At 50.2% G+C, this 23,392-nt stretch overlaps 1 protein-coding gene across 1 annotated transcript; it reads right to left on the bottom strand.

Moving 5' to 3' along the window:
• Positions 1 to 1,799: 1,799 nt before the first annotated feature.
• PLA2G4D (phospholipase A2 group IVD) lies at positions 1,800 to 22,301 on the bottom strand. The gene is given in 24 exon segments (XM_007460197.1): positions 1,800 to 2,026; positions 3,135 to 3,288; positions 3,290 to 3,322; positions 3,963 to 3,991; positions 3,994 to 4,054; positions 4,057 to 4,130; positions 4,403 to 4,597; positions 4,743 to 4,850; positions 5,067 to 5,204; positions 5,609 to 5,726; positions 11,727 to 11,949; positions 13,139 to 13,275; positions 13,588 to 13,723; positions 13,901 to 13,938; positions 14,062 to 14,172; positions 15,349 to 15,485; positions 15,820 to 15,883; positions 16,917 to 16,959; positions 17,343 to 17,383; positions 18,049 to 18,095; positions 18,098 to 18,179; positions 18,759 to 18,895; positions 19,090 to 19,162; positions 22,257 to 22,301. Coding segments are annotated over 24 exon segments (2,451 nt in total).
• Positions 22,302 to 23,392: the final 1,091 nt, after the last annotated feature.

The following is a 23,392-nucleotide window of genomic DNA, read 5'->3' as shown; positions in this document are numbered from 1 at the left end:
ATCAAAATCAGAAACTTCCGTGCTTCAGAGGATATCATCAAGAAAGTGAAAAGACAACCCACAGACTGGGAGCAAAACTTTGCAAATCATCCATCAAATCAGAGAACATATAAAGAACTTTTTCAATTCAACAAAAAGACAAATAATCCAATTAAAATGGGCAAAAGATCCGAATAGATATTTCTCTAAAGAAGATATGCAGGGACTTCCCTGGTGGCACAGTGGTTAAGAATCCACCTGCCAATGCAAGGGACATGGGTTCAAGCCCTGGTCCAGGAAGATCTCACATGCTGTGGAGCAACTCAGCCTGTGTACCACAACTACTGAGCCTGCGCTCTAGAGCCCATAAGCCACAACTACTGAGCCCATGTGCCACAACTACTGAAGTCTGCATGCCTAGAGCCCGTGCTCCGCAACAAGAGAAGCCACTGCAATGAGAAGCCTGCACACTGCAACGAAGAGTAGCCTCCGCTTGCTGCGACTAGAGAAAAGCCCCCACACAGCAATGAATAACCAACGCAGCCAAAAATAAATAAATACATACATTTAAAAAAAAAAAAAAAAAAGATATACAAAAGGCCAATAAATATGTGAAAAGATCCTTAACATCAACATTATGGAAACGCATACAAGATACCACTTCACACACACTAGGATAGTTATAATAAAAAAGACAGACAATAACAAGAGGTGGCAAAGATGTGGAGAAAGGAAGTGGAACCCTCATACAATGCTGACAGGAATGTAAAACGGTACAGATACTTTGGAAAACAGTCTGGCAGTTCCTCAAAAGACTATGACCCAGCAATTTCACTCCTAGGTGTACATGCAAGAGAATTAAAAACATTGTCCACACAAAAAAATTGTATATGAATGTTCATAGCAGCATTATTCATAATAACCAAAAATAGCAGAAACAATCCAAATGTCCATCAGCCCATGAATAAAGTGTGGTATATCTATACAGTGGAGTATTACACGGTCATAAAAGGGATGAAGTACTGATACCTGCCAAATCATGGATGAATCCTGAAAATATTACGCTAAGTGAAAGAAACAAGACACAAAAGGCCACATGTTCTGTGATTCCATTTATATGAAATGTCCAAAATAAGCAAATCTAAAGAAACAGAAAGGAGATTAGTGGTTGCCTAGGGCTGGGGTGGGTGTGGTTTGAGGTTGACAGTTAAGGGATGAGGGGTTCCTTTTTGGGTTAATGAAAATGTACTCAAATTGATTGTGGCGATGCTTTCACAACTCTGAATATATAGTAAAAGCCATTGAATTGCATACTTTAGATGGATGAATTATATGGCATGTGGATTATATCTCACTAAAGTTGCGTAAAAATAGTATAAGAGGAGAAGGAGCAGAGGCAGTAAGGGAGCCTGTCAGGACGTACTGTGATTCCTGATACCTGGAGCCACCTTCCAGGCCCTCCCCTGCCCTGCCTGTCCCCACTCCTGGTCTGGTACCACCAGCTTGCACCTCAACTCCATTCTGTTCAGGCGTGAAAAGAACTACGTGTAAATGTTTGGTCGAACCAGCTGTTCTATATGCTGGCCTGGTAAGGAGTTTGTTGTCAGCTCCTCCCAAACCAGCTATGAAGGTGAGGGAGAACTCTGGGTGGGACACAGCCCCTCTGGGCGATAAGACCAGCCGCAGAGGCAGCCCAGGCCTGGGAGAGCCCAGGAACTCCAGCCCCGTGTGGGCCGTGGCTGTACCCACTGCTGGTGGGTTAAGCCCCCAGCCCCCAGGATCAGAGTGTGGCCTTCAAATCTTGGGGACCCCGAGAAGTCTCAAGCCTGCGGCTCTGGAGGCCTGGGCCCCGGGGCCCTGTGTCTCAGAGAGGTCCTCAAAGCCTGCAGGATGGTGCCCTGGCTGTTCCGTACGTTGTAGTCACTGAGCTGCAGCAGGCGGTCAAAATCTTCCTCCTTGTAGGTCATGTTGAACATGGAATAGGGGGAGTTGACCCCTGTGAGATCCACCTGGCCTGCTGGGAGCTCTGCAGGGCTGCGCTGGACACCTGTCCAGGGGTGGAAGGGGGTTAGGCGCAGGGCCCAGAGGCCTCCACAGCTGGCAGAACGGCTCCTGGTGGCTGGACACAGGGGTGAGCTGCTCCCCACTGAAGGGGTTCCTTCCAGCCCCATGTCCTTTGCCCAGAACTATAACTGTGGATAGCAGGATGCTATTTTGAGATATGAAGCGTGTGCTGCTTCCCACATTTTCTCACGGCATTACACATCTTCCACTGTTCAGGGCCCCCCTGGTATCCACCTCACCCCCAGGGGTAAGGCAGAAGCAGCAGAAAAACAAAACCCTTTAGGTTAGTGAGTGGATTCTTAAAACTCCTGATGGAAGCAAGCGTCTGAAAACCAAAGAGCTTTTGCTTTGCAAGAAACAGTCTTTGTTGCGAGAGAAAGAGAATTCCAAGATGTGGGCTTAGCACGTTAAGAGTAAAGCTAGAAGGTTTGGAATTATGGCAGACACTAGAAAGCCAGACGATTGCACAAAGGCAGAATTAGGTTTTCCCATCAAAAGGGGATAAAAGTCTGACCAGTTGGTGGGAGGCGAGGATTAGAAGGAATGTGATGAGAGTTCAGATTTCGGGGGCCCTGGAGTAGAGGCCCAGCTCCCTGAGAAAGGACCCCAGAATGGTCTGCGGTGGAATGACAGAGAGGCCAATTGTGACCACAGACAGGTTTAGGGGAATCTGAGAGAGAGGGGACCGGGGCTTCTCTTTTCTGGCTGTCCAGCCTGGGGGGCCTTTAGAAAGTCCTCCAACAATGTGGTGCGTCGTAGTGGTGGACGGTGACAGTGCAGGGATTCCCATACATGGCCCCTGCCACAGAGCGGGGGAGCAGAGCCCAGTTGTAGTGACGGGCATGGGGATGGGGAGGCCAAAGGAGCCTGGGGTCATGACAAAGAGGACACCAGCCCAGTGGCTTTGTAGACGGAGGGCCTCTGCAGGGATCTGGGCATCCACAACAGGCCAGGGTACTGCCATGTCCCAGACTGGGTGGGACTAGCCTTAAGACTCCTGCCTCTGCTGGCTGCAGGGGTACCGGGAGGGCCCAGAGCGGTGCCTCTGAGGGGCCAGGCTTCCAGGCTGTTAGGAAGGGGGGCTGCCTCACCTGGGGCTGAGTGGTCCCTGAAGGAGGCGTTTACCAGCGGGAAGTGAAGCAGGACAGGGGCATCAGGGCAGGTAGGGTCTGAGAAGAGGTGGCACTCCCGGGGCTGGCGTCGGTCCTGAAGGCTGGGCTCCACGTGGGGGAACGGCAGCCCCCGGGGCCCGGCAGTCTAGCTCCGTCTGCTGCAGCACCTGGCGGGGCAGAGGGGGCTCAGAGAGCAATGGCTACTTCCCAGTCATCCCGGGTGAGCACTCTAGAAGATGCTAGGACAGCTCCAGCCCAAACTGACTGCTCAAGACAACCTGATTCTGTCCTGCTCGTGGCCCAGTCAAGCTACACAGTGCCTCGGAGGGAAGCAAAGGATCCCGGTGGTCTGCAGTATCGTTTGACTAAAATCTTTAGGTGGGGTACAGATCTAGCACCCCGTATGGGATTGCTGTTTCTGGGATATTCAATCTCAGAGCCTCCAGGGCTTCAGCAGGGGACCCACTTCTGTCTCACAGCCCTACCCACCCCCTTCCGCAGAGTCCTCAGGGAGGCCCCTGGGAGGATGGGCGTGGACAGGCCAGGCCCTCCTCCTAGCTCTGTCCAGCGGTTCCTCTTGGGGTGGGCGTGGCGAGCTTCCTCCCTGTCTACCGTTCTTAGGAGCCCAGGGCCCCAGCACCTCCACAGCCCTTCCCAACCCTGGCAGGAGCCTTTCAATCACAGCCTGTCATCTCTCCCTCCCCCTGGGGACCCAGAAGGTCTGGGCCAGTGGCCCTGCTGCTCGTCCCTGGAGTGTGGCCTGGGTGGGCGCAGGGCCTGGGGTTCCCACGGGGTGGCCAGCGGCACCTCAAAGGGCGAGGGTAGAGAGTAGTCGAGGAGATTATGAGGTCCAGCCTGCGGCCTGGCCGGAACATGGAGGGACAGCTGGTGTTGAGGAAGAGTAGCCGGCACCCACCAAGCAGAGCTGGGGCTCCTGTGGGGTCAGCTGCCCGGCGGAGGAGTCTACCTGGCGGTCTGATGGGAGAGGTAGCAATAGTCAGGGGCAGCCAGTCCAGCACAGATCATCCACCCACCCCTTATACTGCATTCGCCTCCATGTCCCCTTCTAACCCCTGGTGTCACTCCCTGAATGCATGTGCCACCCCAGCCCTTCCCAAGACCTCCTCCAAGCCACACCCCAGAAGTGGATGCTGGGACCCCGCAGGCCTCTGCCAGCCCCAGCCATGGTCCATCTCCACCCAGGAGCCCAACCTTGTTACCTGGGGACACATGGCAGTGGCCCTTACCTGCCCAGGTGGAGAAGTCCTTCTGGGCACAGTAGTCCTGGTGCAGCTGGAGGCCCTGGAGGAAGTTGGAGCTGTGCTGGTAGAGTGGTCTGCTCGTCAGGAAGCCCTTCAACATCTGGGCTAGCGCTGTTCCAGGCTGGAGCCACAAGGCCTCCGGCCCTGAGGAGGTCCCCGAGGAGGGAGGAGGATTCCTCTGAGCCCAGAGAAGCAGACACTGGTCCATTGAGGAGTCTGGAAATGCCTGGCCCTCCCTCCCCCGACAGTCCCCCCAGCCGACCCTGTAGCATCTGCAGGGGAAGCGGCTTCACCGCACGCTCCCCTCAGTGCCTCCCTTTCCTACCCAGGTTCCTGATCTTGTCCTTGATGTGCTGCTTCCAGGCGTCACTGGAGCTGGTGAGGTCATACCAGGCATCCAGCAAGTTCAGGGAGAAAATGTTGCTCCAGATACCTGAAGGCCAAACTCCCAAGAGAGGTCAGCCTCAGGCCTCAGTGCCCTGCCCCCCATCACTTGGAAGGCAGTGGTCCCCACCCTTGAGTGCAGATGGAGAATAGGAGGGGGAGTGGGCTGCCTCTGCAATGGCCCTTCCCCCCAGCTCAATATCTGCCCTCCCCGGGTGCTCTGCCCAGACCTGGGTACAGGGCGTTCGGAGTGATGACCGCTCACCTTCCAGGAAGCAGATTCGGGACTCGGGGATCCTCCTCATCAGCCGCCCCATGAAGAACTCCGAGCCGAAGAGCTCAGAGGGGATGAAGGCGCCGTACTTCAGGAACCCGACCTCGTAGGGGGAGAACTCGACCCACTCTGAGGGGCCAGGAGGGAAAGGCAGGAATGAAAGGACAGTGGGTTGGGGGAGCCCCAGCTCCGACAAGGGCCAAAGACACTGCCCCCCAGCAGGCCTCCGCCTCCTCCCCACCTGGTTGACTGTTGAGCTGACCTCTCCCCCACCCAGCCCCTTGTCTACATCCTCACCACCACAGCCGTGCCCCAGGACAGCGAGCTCTGCTGGCTGCCTCATCTGCCCATCAGAACCACCATCCTTCCATCTGTGCAGGAGTTCCCTGTGTGAATCCTCTGGGGGCCCTCAGGGTGCAAAGGAGGTGTGCATAAGGAGGTGTGCGTGCACATGTGTGTGTGTGTGTGTGTGTGTGTGTGTGTGTGTGTGTGTGTGTGTTGGAGGGGGCAGTGAACAGGACTGAGGACTGTACCCTTGAAGTCCAGGGTCTGCAGATTGTTCTCTTTGACATTGAGGCTCAGGTAGAGGGGCAGAGGGTTCTGGCCCCACTCCAGCGCAGCTCTCTGTCCCGACAGCTTCTGATCCATCACCTGGGGTGGGGGTGTGAGGGCCAAAGTAAGGTTGGGAGCACCCTGGAGGCAGGGTGGGAGCACAGGCTGGGGGTGAGGAGCGTCGGGGTCTCCATGTAGGGTTGTGCACTGCGTATCTGCAGACAGCACTGTTCACAAGGACCACAGTGTCAACAGTGACACCCACCCCTGCATCCTGTGGTTCCAGTGGCCCATCTTTATGGGTTGAAGCGTGGAGGGTACATGGACCCTGATGCACAGGCACAAAGGCACGCATGCACACACACACACACACACACACACACACACACACACACACACACACACAGCTTTCCAGAAAGGACTCAGAAATCCCCCTTCAGTGTACATTGTAAGCTTTGCCAGGGGATGGGCTGCCCCTTCTAGGTTCACCTGGACCAGTTCAAGTTTCAGCCCCTGCCAAACATTCTCCTGACATCCTCATCTCCTTCTTTCCTGCTTTGCACAGTACAAAGTTGTACCCCACTATTTATCCTTGCCTTTTGTTTCTAATTTTCCCTCCAATAGAACTCCAAACCCTGGCAAGGACTCTGGCTTGCCTTTTGGGGAAGGCTCCACAGAGCCTCACTGAATTCTAAGGGAACAGAAAGGTCTCCTTCTATCCCAGACCAGAAATGAAAATAGGGTTCATCTCAAGCCTCAGCAAGGTTAAGGGTGGTGACTGCCTGGAACCCCACCTGGGGAAGGATCCTGCTGCCACAGGCCCTGGGTTGTTTCTCATGGAGCAGTATGTGTACCATGAACACACCACCTCTCTCTTAGGCTCTCTGAGCTGGAAGGCAGCCCACTCAGCAGCTAGACCTAGGAGGTTCCCACCATGCCATATCAACCTTTATGATCAGATTTACTTAGAGTTAAATATACAGATTACTGGGTCTCTTCTGAGAATCATCAGAAGCCACTTAGGAATTTGTCTTTTTAAAACCTCCCCAGGTGATTCTGATGATCAGCCAGATGTGCATCCCAGGACTCTAGCCTAGCCCATCCAACAAGGAGTCCGGCTCCCGCACCCATGACAAAGCCTCAGCACACCTGGTGTGCTTCCCTTCCCCTGGCAGCCCTCTGTCACAAAGTGAGAGCACTCAGGTCACAGTCATCTTTTCCTCCAGTTCTTCAGTGGTACCCAATATGACTTGAGTTATGGGGAATCCACAGGAAATTCTCCAAATACGGCTCAAGCGGCCTGGCACTGAGGATTTGTTATATTTACAAGTTAGTCCTGTGGGTGTGAGTATGTATGTGTGCTGAGGAGGGAGGGGGCTTGATGAATACCTGTGATTTCCTTTCTCAGTCTTTTATTTAGGAATCCTGTTTGCCTGCTCTTTTGACGTGTACCATCTTTTACTACAGATGCAATTTCTGCCCTGGGAAAGCCTTGGAAAAGGGTCAGCACACCTCTCTATCAACTGAAACAGCACCCAGTATTCCTTTTCCTTTTAATAGCTCACCAGTAAGTCATGGCAAGTCTCTGGATCTCTACCCGCACCCCGCCCCCACCAGTTTCCAAATGAGGGTCCCCAACCCTGCAGAACACCACTCTGATGACTCAAGGGTCCCACCTGGAGTGTGGGAGCTGCGTGCAGTTGGTGGTGTGTCAGTGTGATCTGGGTCTTGCACAGGGTGGCACTAAAGTGTATATAAAACCTTTTGTCCAGAGTTGAAGAAAAATATGTAAGACCTTTTTAACTCAGGAAAAGATAGGAGAAAAACTGTAAGTTTCTTCTTGAAGAATGGTGAGCAGCTCCTAAGCCTTTCAGTGCTTGCCAGCAAGAGAGTAAAAAAACAAAGTTTCAAAGAGATAATTTGAGAAGCACTGATTACAACAGGTGTATTTTGTAAGTGGGTTTTTATAAAAACTGAAGTAATATTATAAAAGTATATAGACTAAGTAAGTTGTTCTAAGTTTCACGGTATAATATTTCTCTAATAATACTTAGTATTAATGAAATTGTGATTTATTATATATGGAGTTATATTTTCTGACGACTTAAAATGGCTTTTGGTACTGTAGCTCAGTATAGTATAGAGATAATAAATATTTATTTTTATCTAAAGGCAAATTTGAAATCAACACTAAATTTTTCTCAATAAAGAATTATTTTAAAAATGTGAGCTTTAAGAGATAAAGCATGATGACTAAGAAAAAAAAAGAAACAATATTTGCAAAGTTTTCACATTGTGACAAAATTTTTTAAACTGCATGGGTACTCATTTCAAAGAATGCATTGTTGTTCAATAATATCGCAAGGATTTTTATTCTTGTGAACAATAAGTTTGTCTTTTTAAAAATGACTACAAACTGTGTACATAAAACCATGTATTAAGTCATTACTGGAGGATCAAATGTAATTAAATATGTCTTGTTTATAGCTTAGGATCAAACTGCATTTTCTAACACCTCATAAAATGAACTGTTAAAACAAGCTTTCCCCACTCTATAGTAATTAATTGTTGCCACCAGGCAGAAAAGTCAGTTAATAAAACACAGCACCCTCAAAACCAAACATGAACTTAAACGGTAGATCCAAAGTATACATGGGGGCTTCCCTGGTGGTGCACTGGTTGAGAGTCCGCCTGCTAATGCAGGGGACACGGGTTCGTGCCCCGGGCCGGGAAGATCCCACATGCCGCGGAGCGGCTGGGCCCGTGAGCCCTGGCCGCTGAGCCTGCGCGTCGGGAGCCTGTGCTCTGCAATGGGAGGGCCACAACAGTGAGAGGCCCGCGTACCGCAAAAAAAAAAAAAAAAAAAAAAAAAAAAAAAAGAATACATGGGATATATTAATAAAATAAAAACATTTCAAGTAATTATGTTGGTTTTATAAATTCCATGCCATTTCGACAAAGATCCCAACAATATTTCTCATGAAACTTGACTAACTGATTCTATTATGTATATAGGAGGGCAAAGGGCCAAAAGTGGCCAAGATAATTCTGAGAAGCAAGGTGGCAGATGGGGGTAAATTTGCCCTATCAGAAACTGAGATTTGTCGCAAAGGTAGTAACTAAGCCAGGGCAGGATTGGCACAGGGATAGAGAATGAGCCCCATTAGAATGGAATAGAGGGACTCCCTATTGGCTAAGAATCCACCTGCCAATGCAGGGAACACAGGTTCGAGCCCTGGTCTGGGAAGATCCCACATGCCGCAGAGCAACTAAGCCGGTGCACCACAACTACTGAGCCTGCGCTCTAGGGCCCGCAAGCCACAACTACTGAGCCCATGTGCCACAACTACTGAAGCCCGCGCGCCTAGAGCCCACGCTCCGCAACAAGAAGCCACCGCAATGAAAAGCCCGCTGCCACAACAAAGAGTAGCCCCTGCTCGCCGCAACTAGAGAAACCCCACGTGCAGCAATGAAGACCCAAAGCAGCCAAAAATAAATAAATTAAATAAATAAATTTATATATTAAAAAAAATGAATGGAATAGAGAACTCAGGAAAAGTCCCATGAGTGTATGAGTTATTATAGATTCATGCTGACACATGCTGACACATGACAGAAGTAGCAATGCAGATCAGTGGGAAAAAAATCATTAAGTGATACTGGGAAAGTTTGCTACCCATATGGAAAAAAATAAAATTGAATTCCTACTCACATAATACCTGAAGATAAATTCTGGGTGGATTAAAGCCCTAATTGTGAAAAAGAAATCTTTAAAACTTTTATAAGAATATATAGAAGGATATTTTATAACTTTAGGGGAGGGAAAGATTTCTCAAGGAAACTCTAAAAGTACAAACCATAAAGGAAAAGAATGATACATTGAATTATATTAAAAGTATGCATCAAAGTCTATTAGAACTGATAAAGGATTAATACCCTGAATTTATAAAGAATTCCTATAATATTAAAAAGATGAATTAAATAGAAAAATAGAAAAGGATTTGAGTAGGTAATTCATCCAACGTGGCGCAGTGGTTAAGAATCAGCCTGCCAGTGCAGGGGACACGGGTTCAAGCCCTGGTCCAGGAAGATCCCACATACCGTGGAGCAACTAAGCCCGTGCACCACAACTACTGAGCCTGTGCTCTAGAGCCCGCGAGCCACAACTACTGAGCCCATGTGCCACAACTACCAAAGCCCACGCACCTAGAGCCCGTGCTCTGAAACAAGGGAAGCCACCGCAGTGAGAAGCCCGCACACCTCAACGAAGAGTAGCCCTGCTCGCTGCAGCTAGAGAAAGTCCAAGCACAGCAACGAAGACCCAACACAGCCAAAAATAAATAAATAAAATAAATAATTTTTATTTTAAAAATTAGCATTAAAAAAAAAGGATGTCCCAATGACAAATATACTTGAAAATATGCTCACTCTCACTAAAAAACAAGGAAATGGAAAACTACAATAAAATTTCCTTTCACACCCATAAAATGAACAAACATTTAAAAGTGTGAAGAGCATGTAGAGAAAAAGAAACTATGATACACTGGTGGTGGGAGTGTGAATTAATACAACCTTTTTGGAGAACAACTTGTCAATAGCTAGAAAAGTTGAAGATACACTACCCAATGGCCTAACAATTCCACTACTGGCTATCATCTATGTTCAAGGCTTAGAGAATCTCTAACACAAGGGCACAAGGAGACTTGTACAAAACCATTGTACAAATAATATTACATTTTTCTTAAGGATATATATTTTTAATAAAAGTATGCATAATAAACGTATATCTAATAAAGTATATAATAAAGGTTTATAAAATATGTTATGTATTATATAATATTATAAAGTGTACAGATTGCAGATATGTATGTGATGATAAAACTAAATTCAGGATGGTGGTTACCTCTGGGGGTGGGAGGGAAATGGGACTGAAAGGGGGGTCCACAGGGGGGGCTTTGGCTCTTTCTGTAATATTTCACTTCTTAGGCTGATTAGTGAGATCATGCATATTCCTTATATTATTCTTCATGCTTTATGCATTTTCTTAAGTCTGAAGATTATTGTGATAAATTTTTAATATTAATATTTTATAATAAATATTTTTAAACTAATAACTAAAAAACAAGAATGGTTGGTAATTTCCAAGTAGCACTGTGCTTTCCAACAAGAATAAAATTTAAAGAAAAAAGTTAAAACAAATTCACTTTTGGCATTAGTTTACACGCTAATCATTCTTGGTCAAACACCTGATATCCAAAGATAAGAAAGGTAAGAATCTTCCTCTGCTAATATATTTGATAGTTTACTTTTTTGTTATACATGTTAAAAATACTTTCTGTGTTTTAGCTGTTTCAAATGCTTTAAAAGGAACTTTGTTCAGATAACTATATGTGGTAAAACAACAATGTGAAAAAAATTCCTGATTTTAATAATTACATCAGTTAATGTAAGATTCAGCAATTAACTTACTAAGCTTTCCTTAAAGAAGCAACGCATAAAAAATTTATTTGCTCAGTTTTGTATTAATGGTGTTAGGATAATAGTAAAGAAATAGAATAGCTAACACTTAATGCTTACTCTATGCCAAGGTGCCACTGAGTGCTCACAGCAACCCTATGTGGTAAGTACTCTTCTCATCCTCATTGTACAGATGAAAAAAACGGAGGCACAGAGAGGTTAAGTAGTTTGCCTAAGGACACATAGCTAGTAAGAGGCACTGGGATTAGAATCTAGGAAATCTGGCTCCAGAGTCTGTGCTTTTAACACTACCATGAAGATGAAGAAAAATACATTTCGTATTACAGTATAAATAAAATAAAATGAAAGCTGTTCCAAAAACCTCACTGACTCTTAAACACGATGCTTAACTGACTTTGACATTGGTCCTTAGCTCTTGGGAGACCCAGAAATTTCTGTTTCATGGCAATCAATTGAAGAATAACCCGATTCAAAATGTCGGCATCCCAAAGTTGGCAGACAAGGAAGTACAGCAGTTCCCACATCCTTTAACCACTGGCCTCTTACCCAGCAGGAAATGCATGTGCACCCCAGCCCTCACCTTTGCACATAGGCTCCGCCTCGCATGCGCAGGGGCCCTACCTGTCCGTGCAGCGCGAACTCCAGCACCAGACCCCACAGGTCCACAAAGGTTGTGGGGTAGCCCTGCTCAGCCCGTTGTTCCAGCTCCCGATGGTAGCTCGCCAGGCGCTCAGGAGAGAAGGCCTCCAGCTTGCTCTTGGCCAGGTGCTCCCGGGCGTGTCCAATGGGTCCCTTCAGGTCTCTGTGCGACCACTCAGGGTCCCCATACAGATGGGCCATTGTCCTGAGAGAATAAAGGGACATTACAGTCTGAGGTCAAGGCCCAGCATGGGTCGCTGCAACTCCAACTTCCACCCTCCCGACTTCTCCCAACACGTGGCTCTGGCTGCCAAAGCCCCACCTATCTGGAAACTGCGTCAGGGCATTCTCTCCTTCTTGATCCATACTGTCCAATATAAATAGAATGTGCGCCACGTATGTAATTTAAATTTTCGTAGTAACCACATTTTCAAAAAGTAAAAAAAGATCTGAAAAATTAATTTTAACAGTATATTTCATTTAATTCAGTATCCAAAATTATCATTTCAGTGTGTAATTGATATGAAAATTAATATAAATATTCTTTTCAAACTGTTTTTTCAGAATTCACTGTGCATTTTATATTTATAACACATCTCAGTTTGGACTAGCCACATTTCAAGTGGTCAATAACCACACGTGACTGGTGGCTACTGTATTGTACAGCACAGCTGTAGACCCCTACTCCCATCTTTATAGATCTGTCCTGAAGCCCTTTAAGACTCTGCTTGTCAACAGCAGTCACCTAAACTCTGAGTTTACTCCTCTTTTACTCCTTAAAGTCACATTTCGATAAGACTCAAAGGAATGAATCTCTAATAGTGAAAAGTTCCACTTCGTCATAGGCAGAGTGGAGCATAGGGTGGCAATGTTGTTTTTAGGTAAAATAGCATCTCTTGACCTCAGTTTCCTCATCTATACTATACAATAAGAGAAACGACCCCAGAGAGCGTTGTGAGGATTAAATGAGGCAACAACAATTAAAGGAAAAAAAGCTACCAATTTGGAGCTCCTGGTACGTGTCAGACATGTTAAGTGCTTTACTTGGGCTGTCCCACTCCAGTCCTATGGAGTATGTAGTATTATTTCCCCCACTTTGGAGATGAGTCGACTGAGAATCAGAGGAAATAAGTTGCTCAAAGTCACCTAGCCAGTAAGTAGTGCTGCAGAAACTCAAACCCAGCTCCTTCTGGATCAGTAGCATGGAATGGATGTCCTGCAATGCCTTGCTCATGGCAGGACCTCTGAATGTCCGTTTCCCCCCTTTTGAGAAAGTCACTTGGTACCCATCAGAACATACTGCTCACACCCACTTAGAGGGCCCCTCTGATGTCCACTCCATTTCCCCTTGGGGCCTGATCATCTCTGCTCTTCCAAGCCCCAAGGGCCCTCACCATGTAGAGCCCGAGATGCCACTGAAGTAGGTCACACAGTCCAGAAGGCCCAGCTTCTGCAGGGCCAACAGGTGGCCATAGAGAGAGGTCATGGCCCGGGCACCTCCTCCTGTGGCCATGATGCCCACGACGGGGACCTGGGTTGCACAGACACAGGTTGGCTTAACATGGACAGGGATGGAGCTGCCTCCTGCCTCCAGGGAAGGGACCTCGAGGTCAGAGCCTGAAGAAGTCAGGGTTAGAGCTAGCGCCCGGCTGCTCCCCAGCAAATGACAGCTCTCAGCCTTGGATAGATCCCTAAAGAGAGCTTCCCCATGCCCCACATCTCCCCACATATGCCCACTCCTCAGTCTCTGCTGACTGGAGTATCTGGAGAGGGCATAGCAATCAGGCACTCCCTTAAGGCGAGTGCAAGGTATCTGTACCCACATCCCCCTTCCCCCACAAACCTCATCTTCCTGTAGGTCTCTGTCCAGCTGTGGGGCCTGCTTCAGGGCCTTGGCCACCACCTGCTTCCTCCTGCTCAGGAAGGCTTTCTCCTCCGCACACAAATCGAAGCCCAGATGCACAGCCAGCTCCTTCGGGCTGGGGCAGTGGAGGATCCAAGGATCAGGGGGCACCTGCATAGCTCAGCTACTGGCTGGTCGAGCCCACAATAGCTGCCAAATAAACTCCTTGCTCCCAACCCCTAGGACCACACTTTCCACATACTCCCCAGCCCCATAACTACCCCTGTCCCCCACAGATATGAATGTCCCTTACCAGCTCTCAGTCTTGAGCTGCAGCTTCACTCCTGGGGCCTGAAATCAAAACAAGAGACCCCACTCAGAATGTCCTAGACCCTGAAGGGAGTGTGGGTATCCCCTGGGGGCCTTGGGGTCTTTATTCTCACTGGCAATTCCCATCCAGCTGAGGCCACTTACATTTGTAGCAGGAACGTCAACTGTCACCTCCTCCCTGATGGCCAAGGACCTTAGGGGTACAGTGAGGTACCCAGCTGAGTTGCCTGAGTTCCAGCCATTGCTTTTAGAGGTCTGGAAAGAAAAGTCATTCATTCATTCACTCACTCAACAAATCCTTACTGAGTATCTAGACAGCGATCTGGACAGACACAGGCCCTCCCTGATACTACAAAAATAATTACAGTATTTACAATTATTGTAATTAAAAAATTACAATTACTAATCATTACAAAAATAATAATAGCTAACCGAATCACTGTGCTATACACCTGAAACTAACATAATATTATAAATCAACTAAACTTCAATAAAAACTAATAAGCATAGCGGGCTTCCCTGGTGGCGCAGTGGTTGAGAGTCCGCCTGCCGATGCAGGGGACACGGGTTTGTGCCCCGGTCCGGGAAGATCCCACATGCCACGGAGCGGCTGGGCCTGTGAGCCATGGCCGCTGGGCCTGCGCGTCCGGAGCCTGTGCTCCGCAACGGGAGAGACCACAACAGGGAGAGTCTTGTATACCGCAAAAAAAAAAAGTAAATAAATAAAAATAAAAATAAAAAAATAAGCATAGCTTACATTTATTTAGTGTATTAATAGCTGATATGTGTTTATTTATTATTCTGAGTCATGTGCATGAACTTATAAAGAAACAGGTAACGAACTGGCGTTAGTAAGTATTGTAAAGGAGATAAGCAGGGTGATGCGATAGAGTAACCAAAGGTGGGGTGTGTAGAGTCTGTTTAAGATGGAGGGTCAAGGAGGGCCTCTGGAGAGATGCCATCTGAGCTGAGATCTAAAGGAGGAGGAGAAAGAGGAGCAGGCAGCCTCGGAAGGAGCCGCAGGAGGACAGGGAAAGCACTTGGTATGTTGGAAAAGCAAGAAGAGACAAATATGGCTGGAGCATCGTGAATGAGGGGGAGCATGGAAGAAAATGAGGCAACAGAGGTGCGCAGGGGCCAGGTTATGCAGGGCCTATGGACGCAGACACGGGATTTTATTCTAGGAGCCTTATCGGAGGAGCCATTGAAGACTTCAAAGACTGACATGGCACAGCAGCCCCCTCCCCCCCGTGCCCACGCGAGGCCCCTGGTGATCCTCCCCGTCTGCCAAGGGCATGGTGCCTAACTGGAGGAGGCTGACAAGGCCACAGGGCCCTGGCCTTGGCAGGTGGATGGCCAGAGAGAAGCCTGAAGCAGGTGGAGCTGGCCCAAGGCTGGGGTCGGCAGGGGAGCTCCAGAGCCAAAACCTACCCTCAGGCACCCACTCAGCTCTGCCTCTTGGGCTGCCATGTAGTGGAAGCAGAAGGCAGAGGCTGTTCCCAGGGCAGATGTCTGTGTGTCCTCATATGAGCCCTTCAGCACCAGCTCCAGCTCCAGCTCGTCCTGATCTAGGGAGAGAGTGGACAGGTTAGCACAAGGGAAACAAGAGCCCAGAACCCCAGCTAGGATCCAGGAAACCGGCAGTACTGCCCAAGACATGGGGAGGCCGGGTGGCTGGACCATGGCAAACAGCATTCTGGAAAGGACTCTCCCCACATCCCCCATGGGACTCCCACCTCCGGCGACAGGCCTTCCCCCAGGTCAGGGGGACTCTCCTGCCCAGAGGAGACCAGTTGCCTTTGCACTGTGTGGGCAGCCTCCTGCTGTACAGGTTCCCCAGCCACACCCAGCAACCCTCCACACTCCAGACAGAGACCAGACCTCATCCTGAGCAGGTCTCACCTGCAGCCTCGGCTGTGCTCCCCATGCTGTCCAGATGAACATCCAGGCAAGACAGTTCTCGGGCCTGGGGCAGACCACATCATGGGCAGGGGGCTCTGCAGGGGAAGCTGAGGTCTCCCCTCAACCTCACCCTCTGAGCCCCCTGTCCCAAATCCACCACACACAGAACCAGAAATAGGGTCCAGGGTAGGACCAGTCCTGCCGTTGATGGACTTGCCAAGTGAGCCTGCTGCATTCTCTCTGTAATGCGTGCCAGCTGATGCCTGCAGCCCACTCAGCTCTGGCCGCTACCCTCTCCCTTAGAACTGCTGAGCTCATCAACATGCCGCTGGTCTCCATCACCTCAGATAGAAGGCAGCTGCCATAGGTGTGGCTATTTTAAGGTGTATTTGAAAAAGTAATACTAGCCCATCAAACAGGCACTCGTAGGACCCCAAGGGTGGATGCCTGCTTCAGTTTTGAACGCCAGCTGCCTTACTACATGCAGGGCCTGGCTTAGCTCCCAGGTCATGCCTGTGCTGCTCGTTGAGGGTGTTCCTTTGAGTAGAAAGTTTCTAATCCTCACTCACCACACATTCCTGTCTGCTGCAGCTTCGTGAGCTTGCTATGCTTTAGGAGAGCTGACCCTCCATTGTCCAGAGGAGAAGCTGATTGACCCCTGATCCTATCTCAAAGCTCCCTGACTGGAAGCACACCACACTGTAACCTGAGCCTGCTGGCCTGGCCTTCGAGAGACTTCCTCGCCCCCTTCAGGGCTAAGAACTACGAAGTCATCACACAGAACTAAACACCATCAGGAAATGCCTAAAATTCCCCCAATATTCCCTCAACCCTCCTGCCTTGGGCCAGAATTCCTCTCAGCAGAGCCTCGGGCCTCCCCTCTCTCTCCGAGTTCTTTAGCCCCAGGCCCCTCCGAAGCCAGACTGCAGCTCCAGGTGACCACCTAGCAGGGAGGTGGACTGGTCTTACCGCAAAGCCCTGTCCTTGCCTTGTCCCTTGCAGCCCACCCGCCAGGCAGCCCCGCACCTACCCCAGTGTCTGCTCTGGGGCCCCTCCCTTAGCGCACCCCACCCCTCAGGCCTGGGGAAGATGGTTACCACAAGCACGTTGCTGGTGATGAGGTTTTCTGGGCAGCCTGACCTGGAAAAATCAAACCATCCAGAGTCCGGCCTTGCAAAGGCAAAGGCTTCCTGCACTGATGTGCCCCCTCCCAGCCAGGCTGCACCCAGGTGGGGCCTCCCTGGGTGACACTGAGGGTTCTCTACGTCCTGGGTATGTTCCAGGGTGTGGGGAGATGCTTCTGAAGAGTGAAAGGCCCTCATCTTTCACCACGGCAGACAAAACACCAGCCTCTTCCTCTCCTCATTTCTCTGAGGGTCCCCCACAACCCGACTGGCAGGGGTAGGAGATGAGGAACAGCAAATCTGGGCTGGTCAGACCAATGGGAAGATCTGGGTTAAAGGCATTTTCCTAAGGAAAGTCTAGGTCCTGAGACACCCCCTGAGCTGTGTGGTACTACTTACGTTTTCTCCATCAGGAACTCCACGTCCAGCTCCTCCGGTCCCTGAAATTAAAGATGAGCAAGCTGTCAACATGCACACATGTCTTTAGAGTTGACACAGCTCCTTTATGTATTTCATCATCCCGAGCAGCCTCTAAGGGAGGCACGGTGTTACAACTCTTCCCATTTTACAGATGAGGAAATCGAGTCTTGGGGAAAGATGGGCTACCTGCCCAAGTTACCCACAGCTAGCTAGATCCCTGCCTGGCAAGGCTGTAGGGGAAGATGAAGACCACAAGCCAAAGGAGGCTTGAAGATGCCCAGGGCCTATTTCATCTTCCTCTCCAGGGGAACCAACCCCAGAACTCTGCCCTCCCTCCAGGTCTTGGGCACCATGAGAGGGTCAGAGGCAGTAAGCAAGAGCGACGAGCCCCCCCCCCCCCGGAAGAGCTGGTCACAACGAGCTGTGTTTTGTGGCACATGAGGAGGTTTGCCATCACCCAAAACCTTCCTTCCCCGTAGATGACTAGAATTCCTCCCTTAAGTGATTCAGCCAGTAACAGTCAAGTTAACCTCTCCTTTCCTATGAAAATGGAAATATCTCTGGGTGGGCCTTCCGTCTTCCTGCAAAGGAGTTCAAACCCAGCAGCATCCCAACAGATGGGAGAAACTGTGCCACTTCCTCAGCCTGGAGCTGAGAGGTGGGGCTGGTGGGAGCCTCCACCTGCCTGGGGATGCAGGGAGAAGGTGTTCCAGAGCAACCTGCCAGGGAGGCTTCAGAGACATCACAGAGAACCTTGAAGCAGGCGTCGTCCGTCTTGACGGCATCCTTGTCATAGATGCTCAGCTCCAGAACATTCTAAGGACCCGAGAACAGCAACGTAGCACGTTATTAACACATAGTGTGGCTCACACCTGTTGAATCCTCACTTGATGCCGAGGGCCGGAAAAGATTATTATGCCACTGCACTTTGTACTTCAAAATAAAAATACTGGTAAAACCTAGAAGTGGTAAAAAGAAATCCAGCAAAGTTCCTAATTCACTCCTGCTAATTTTTCTTTTTATAAAAAATAAAACTCTTTTGAAGTTTCCCCAGCCCAACCCCACCCCTGCTTGGCTGGTTCCCTAAGGCCTGGTAGGTACCAGGCACTATACTGGGAGTGCTCTGTGCGTGATCGCATTTAACCTTAAACAACCCAGGCAGGAGGGCTCTTGCTGCCTCCACTCCATAGATGGGTTTAGGGTAGCTTAAACCCAGTAGCTTGCCGTTCACACATTCTCTCACACACAGCACATCCAGGCTGGGGCACAAAGGCACCCCCTTCCCCAGTTTCTCTGCCTGAGCTCCGGAGGAAGGTGTACTCTACCCCAGGAACCTTCCCAGTGTGGGGTACAGCCTGTCCTCAGGGGTGTGGCCAGGGGTCCTCTGGCCTTCACCTTGACCTGACTTTGGATCAGGAAAGTGAAGGTCTCGTTCCACACAGGATGACTGGAGTTGGTGACTGTTTTTGTCTTAAACTTTGTTCCAGGTGCGGTTGGCAGCTGTAGGATCACATAGGGGTCTGCCTTGCTCACTGCCAACATCAAGAGAACAGTGTGAGAGAGAATTCCTCACACCCCTCTCCAGGGGCCTCACCAGGTTCCTCCCAAGACCCCTGCAGCCACTCAGGGCAGCCCAGCCCAGCCCAGCCCAGTCCCAAGGCACTGGGCCTTCCCCATAGGACCTGGTCCTCCCCACACCCCTGGGGCCCAGGACACAGTTACTCACAGAGGTCAGCCCAGCCCAGGCCCCGTGCCTCCAGGACCCTCACGGTGAGCTGCCAGCAGGTAGAGGTCTCCCCCTGGAGAGAAATAGGCCACAGAGTCCCTCCTGCTCAGTTACGAGCCCCCGCAATTGGTGCCGAGGCTTCTCCTGAGATGCTGCTCGCTGACGCTGCCAGGCATTCTGGGGCCAAACAGCCTTTGCCCATCACTGTCCCTAGGGCCACAGTCCTGGGCCACAGCAGTCAGGGAATGGCGGTAGAATTTGTGGGGCGCCCTCCCTTCAGGGACAGGATTGCACAGTAAAGAAAGCAAGAAACAGAGGGCCAAGGAACGGCCACCACACTGGACATGTCAGTTTGGGGTCAGCCACCCCCAGAGCTCACAGGGAGGGCAGCCCTTTGGTGAAGCATGGGACCCTGCTGCCAGGCACTCCTCCAGCCCCTGGACAGGAAGTGGGCACGTGACTCCAGGACCCTGAGCTCTGGGGATACCAGGGCTCCGTGATGGCCTCAGGTACAAACTGTGTCTTGGGTGTGAATTGGGAAACTCCAAGAGCATCAGGCTGTTACCGTGAGCAGGGGGTGAAAGTTATTAAGATGCTGGCGAGGCCACATCAGCCCATAGGCAAGCCCAATAAGGTGGAAGAAGAAACGGAGTGGGCAGAAGCTCAGAGGGACCAAGAAGACAAGCAGTAGTAGGTGGCAGGAGGAAAAGCAGAGGGCGGGGGGGATGTGGCTGAATCCTGCTGGGACAGGGCCTGGCGGGTATCTCAAACCCCTACTTCTGAGGTCCTTGCCACTGCTGAGATCCAGGGGGCCCTTCGGTTTCTGTTCTTCCTGAGGCCCCGCTGAGTAGATTTTTCTGGGCACCCTGCACACGTTTCTTATGATAAGGTCCTGTGATCTGAGGCAGAGACAGCACCGTGCTTGCATGGTGGACATTCAGCCTTGCACGGTTGGGAGACAGCACTGCGATGAAACCAAAGCTCTTTCCTGCTCTGCACCCTCCCACGACCAGTCCCACTTCTGTGCGTGTGATCTGAAAGTCTAGGCTCCCACCAGGAAACGTCTCTGCTCTGCACAGGTGCTACCTGCCAGGGGCTGGCTCAGTGTCCACGGCACCGGCTCTCCATGTCCCACAGAGAAGCTTAAGGGACAACGGGCCACAGCAAAGCCAATCAGGCTTGTGCCCTTGCCCCGACCCTGCTACCCTGTGTCCCCACATCATCCCTGTCTTGTGGCTTCTTGCTAAGTGTCTTTGTCATCCTTGTCAGCTCTCTGGCAGAGCACACATGACCCTCCCAGCAAGGTAGGCTCATTTCTCCCTTCTTGGGGATCAATGCTTGTGACATCCACAGGCCTTAAGCCAGAGGTTGTAGTTGACAGGGATTAAGTGTCATTTTAGGCACCTGGCTCCGTTTCCTCCCCACACCCAGATTCCATCACCGCCCATCACAGAGGTGGTGCTGGTTGGGACCTGGGTTCGTGTGAGGAGTTGTGGTTCAATGCCCGCTCCAAGCCAGGGTGAGGCAGAGGCAGCCAAGCTGTACCCTAGCTCCCACCCCGATCTTCACGGCCACAGCCTGTGGGCTGCTCTAAAGCCACTTGGGGCTATTAAGAATCGCCCCCAATTGCTCACTTTCCAGCCAGCCACCATACCCAAATTGGGTGTTGCTGCCCATTTCCCCCTCTGGTCACTGAGAGCCTCTTAACTTCAGAAAGCCCACCATTTCCTGGAGGATATTTTTCCTAAGATGGAACCCCATTCTCCTCACCTCTAAGAGTGTCACTAACACAGAGCACCTGGAGGATGGGCTGTGACAATCACTATAACGACTGGCCATTGCTGGGGCAGAAGAGCAGGTTCCCAGCCAGGTTGTCTGGATCTAAACCCTGGTCCTCTGCTTTCTTGCTGTGTGAGACTGGACAAGTCACTAAATTTCCTGGTGCCTCTGTTTCCTCATTGTAGTGGGACAAACAACAGTATCAACCTGACACAGTGTTCTGAGGCTGAAATGTGTTAATGCCTGTAGAATGCTTAGCAAAAAGTAAGCAGTTTCTAGATAATTGCTCTTATTACTTACTATTTATTAAGTGCTTGTTATGTTTCTAGGTGCTATACTAAGCATATTACATATTCAAACTCTATTTATCCTCCTGACACCCTCATAAGATAGTTCTCTCATTTCCTCCCATTTTACAGATGAGAGAATTGAGGCTTAGCAAGGTTGACTTGCGCTAGGTTACAGAGTTAGTTAAGTGATATAGTTAGGATTTAAACCCAGGTCTTCAAGGCCAGAGCTCACAACCCCTTTGTGGTTCTACACTCTTAGGACTTTGCTTCTTTGTAAAAGCATGCAACTCTCATCCCCTGCCCCATGGATATCTAAACATTAGAATTTCATAGATTTGTTTTAGACAAATAGGATTATTTAGCCAACTGATGTGTTAACTAGTAGGATTCTTTTCTCCTGAGGGCTCTGGGGCTTCACCTTCCCTGTTGAAAGATCCTGCCACTTGGAATACTGCCTTCATCGATGACTGACCCTGGATGCTCCTGGAGGGGTCTCAAGCAGGGCGCCTGCACCCAGCTTCCTGTAGCATCCTGGGAGTGCCTCTCTGCTGAGAGTCCCAGCCACCCTCTCTGCCCCTGCACAGGAGCCCCGGGGCCTCCTCCATCCTCCGTGGCTCAGTGCTGGTCTCTGCCCATCACGGAGGATATAGCCCAAGGTAGATTGAGTGGGGTCCAGAGGATCTATAACCATGAGGTCTTCAGCTGGGGGAGTCAAAGGATCAGGCTGCCTTTTCTCCCTGCTGGCACCCAGTGACCCGCAGTAGGACAGTGTGGGGAGGTTGGACAGACAGGAAGTGGGAGCTGCGGGCACAGCCTCTGAGTCAGGCTGAGGTGATGCTCCTCACCCTGGTCTCCAGGGCCCTAGATTCTATGGATGCCAATTGTCCATCCCACCCACTCCCCGTCCCTAAGCACAGATTCCCTCACCATCTGTCTCCCACCTCCAGCCTCTGCCTAGGCAGAGACTCCAGGTCTGGGACCCAGCCCGTCCCCAGAGACCAGAATCACCTTGGTTTCAGCTATGTCAAGCTTGTTAGAATGCACCCTAGCTCCAGGCCCTGTCCTGAGTGATGCCGACAGGCTCAGTGACATTATTACCTGGTGAGGATGGCCAGGTGGTCCCCTAGGTGTCATTCTCTCCATGCCAAACCTTTGGCTCCACTCCAGGCCCAGCTCCCTCCAAGATGACAGCTCCCTGGCTGGCTGGCAGCAACTACTCAGATGGAATGGGACTGACGGTGGACCTGCCTGCCTCTGAGGGGCCACGATCCTATAAACAGCCAGAGCCCCACCTCCAGGTCACTCCCTCAGCCCAGTACCTTCTCCTCTCTTCTCCTGGAGGCTGAATCAACTAGCTTTTCCAGAAACTTCTGGCAAGGCTCCAGGACCTGCAGGTGGAGCATCGCTTCCAGACCTGGGATGTCAGGATACAAGAGAGGGGAAGTCAAGTCCCGGGAGCAGCGGCAGGAAGCTGGTTTCCCTGAGACTGAGGGCAGAGGGCAGGGTGGGGTCAGAGCTAGGAAACCCCTGCAGCCCAGCCCCAGCCTGAGCCAGGCCAGCCTCTGGGGGAGGAGGGCTGAGCACCTGAGAGTAGATGAGCAGCCAGGAGCCTGGGTGTAATAATAGGGCGGCCCCAGGGGCGGGCTCCGAGCAGACTCTGGAGACCTAGCTGCAGGGGGTTCTGGACTCTTGCTCTAGGCCTCTCACTCCTTCCGTGTGGCTGGTGCTAGGAATTTAGAGGATTTCTGTTAAAATAGAGTGACAAACTTTGTAGTAAAGGTAAGAGACCAATCAGGAAACTCTTAGATTATGAATATTACAGAAAAAAGCTCTGTGAAGTCACCTGTTTAAACTATTCAGTACACACAACATGAAATGTTCTCCTGAAATGCCATGAACTCAGTCATTTTACTGTCAATTCGTTATATAATTGAACAATAATGATTTGTTTTTTGAGGCAAGTGAAACTGAATTAATGTTAACCTATTACAAATGGATCTAAAATGTATTATTACAGAATCAGCCAGAAAAGAACATTAATAATGGTCTATGAAAAATCATTTGAATGAGAAATATCAATACTTTTAAAAATGTAGAACACTGCAAAGAACAACTTATTCCAAAGTGGGTCACAGGTGAAGCAATGCACAAAGTCACTGGCTGGTGAGTAGCAGAGCCCAGGATTATGTTCTCTAGACTGAAAGTTCTACCTCCACCCCAGAGTGGGCTCAGCC

The sequence above is a fragment of the Lipotes vexillifer genome, unplaced genomic scaffold (genome assembly GCF_000442215.2).
Source record: "Lipotes vexillifer unplaced genomic scaffold, Lipotes_vexillifer_v1.1 scaffold408, whole genome shotgun sequence".
Lineage (NCBI taxonomy): Eukaryota > Metazoa > Chordata > Mammalia > Artiodactyla > Lipotidae > Lipotes > Lipotes vexillifer.
This window is presented reverse-complemented; position numbering and strand designations above follow the sequence as displayed.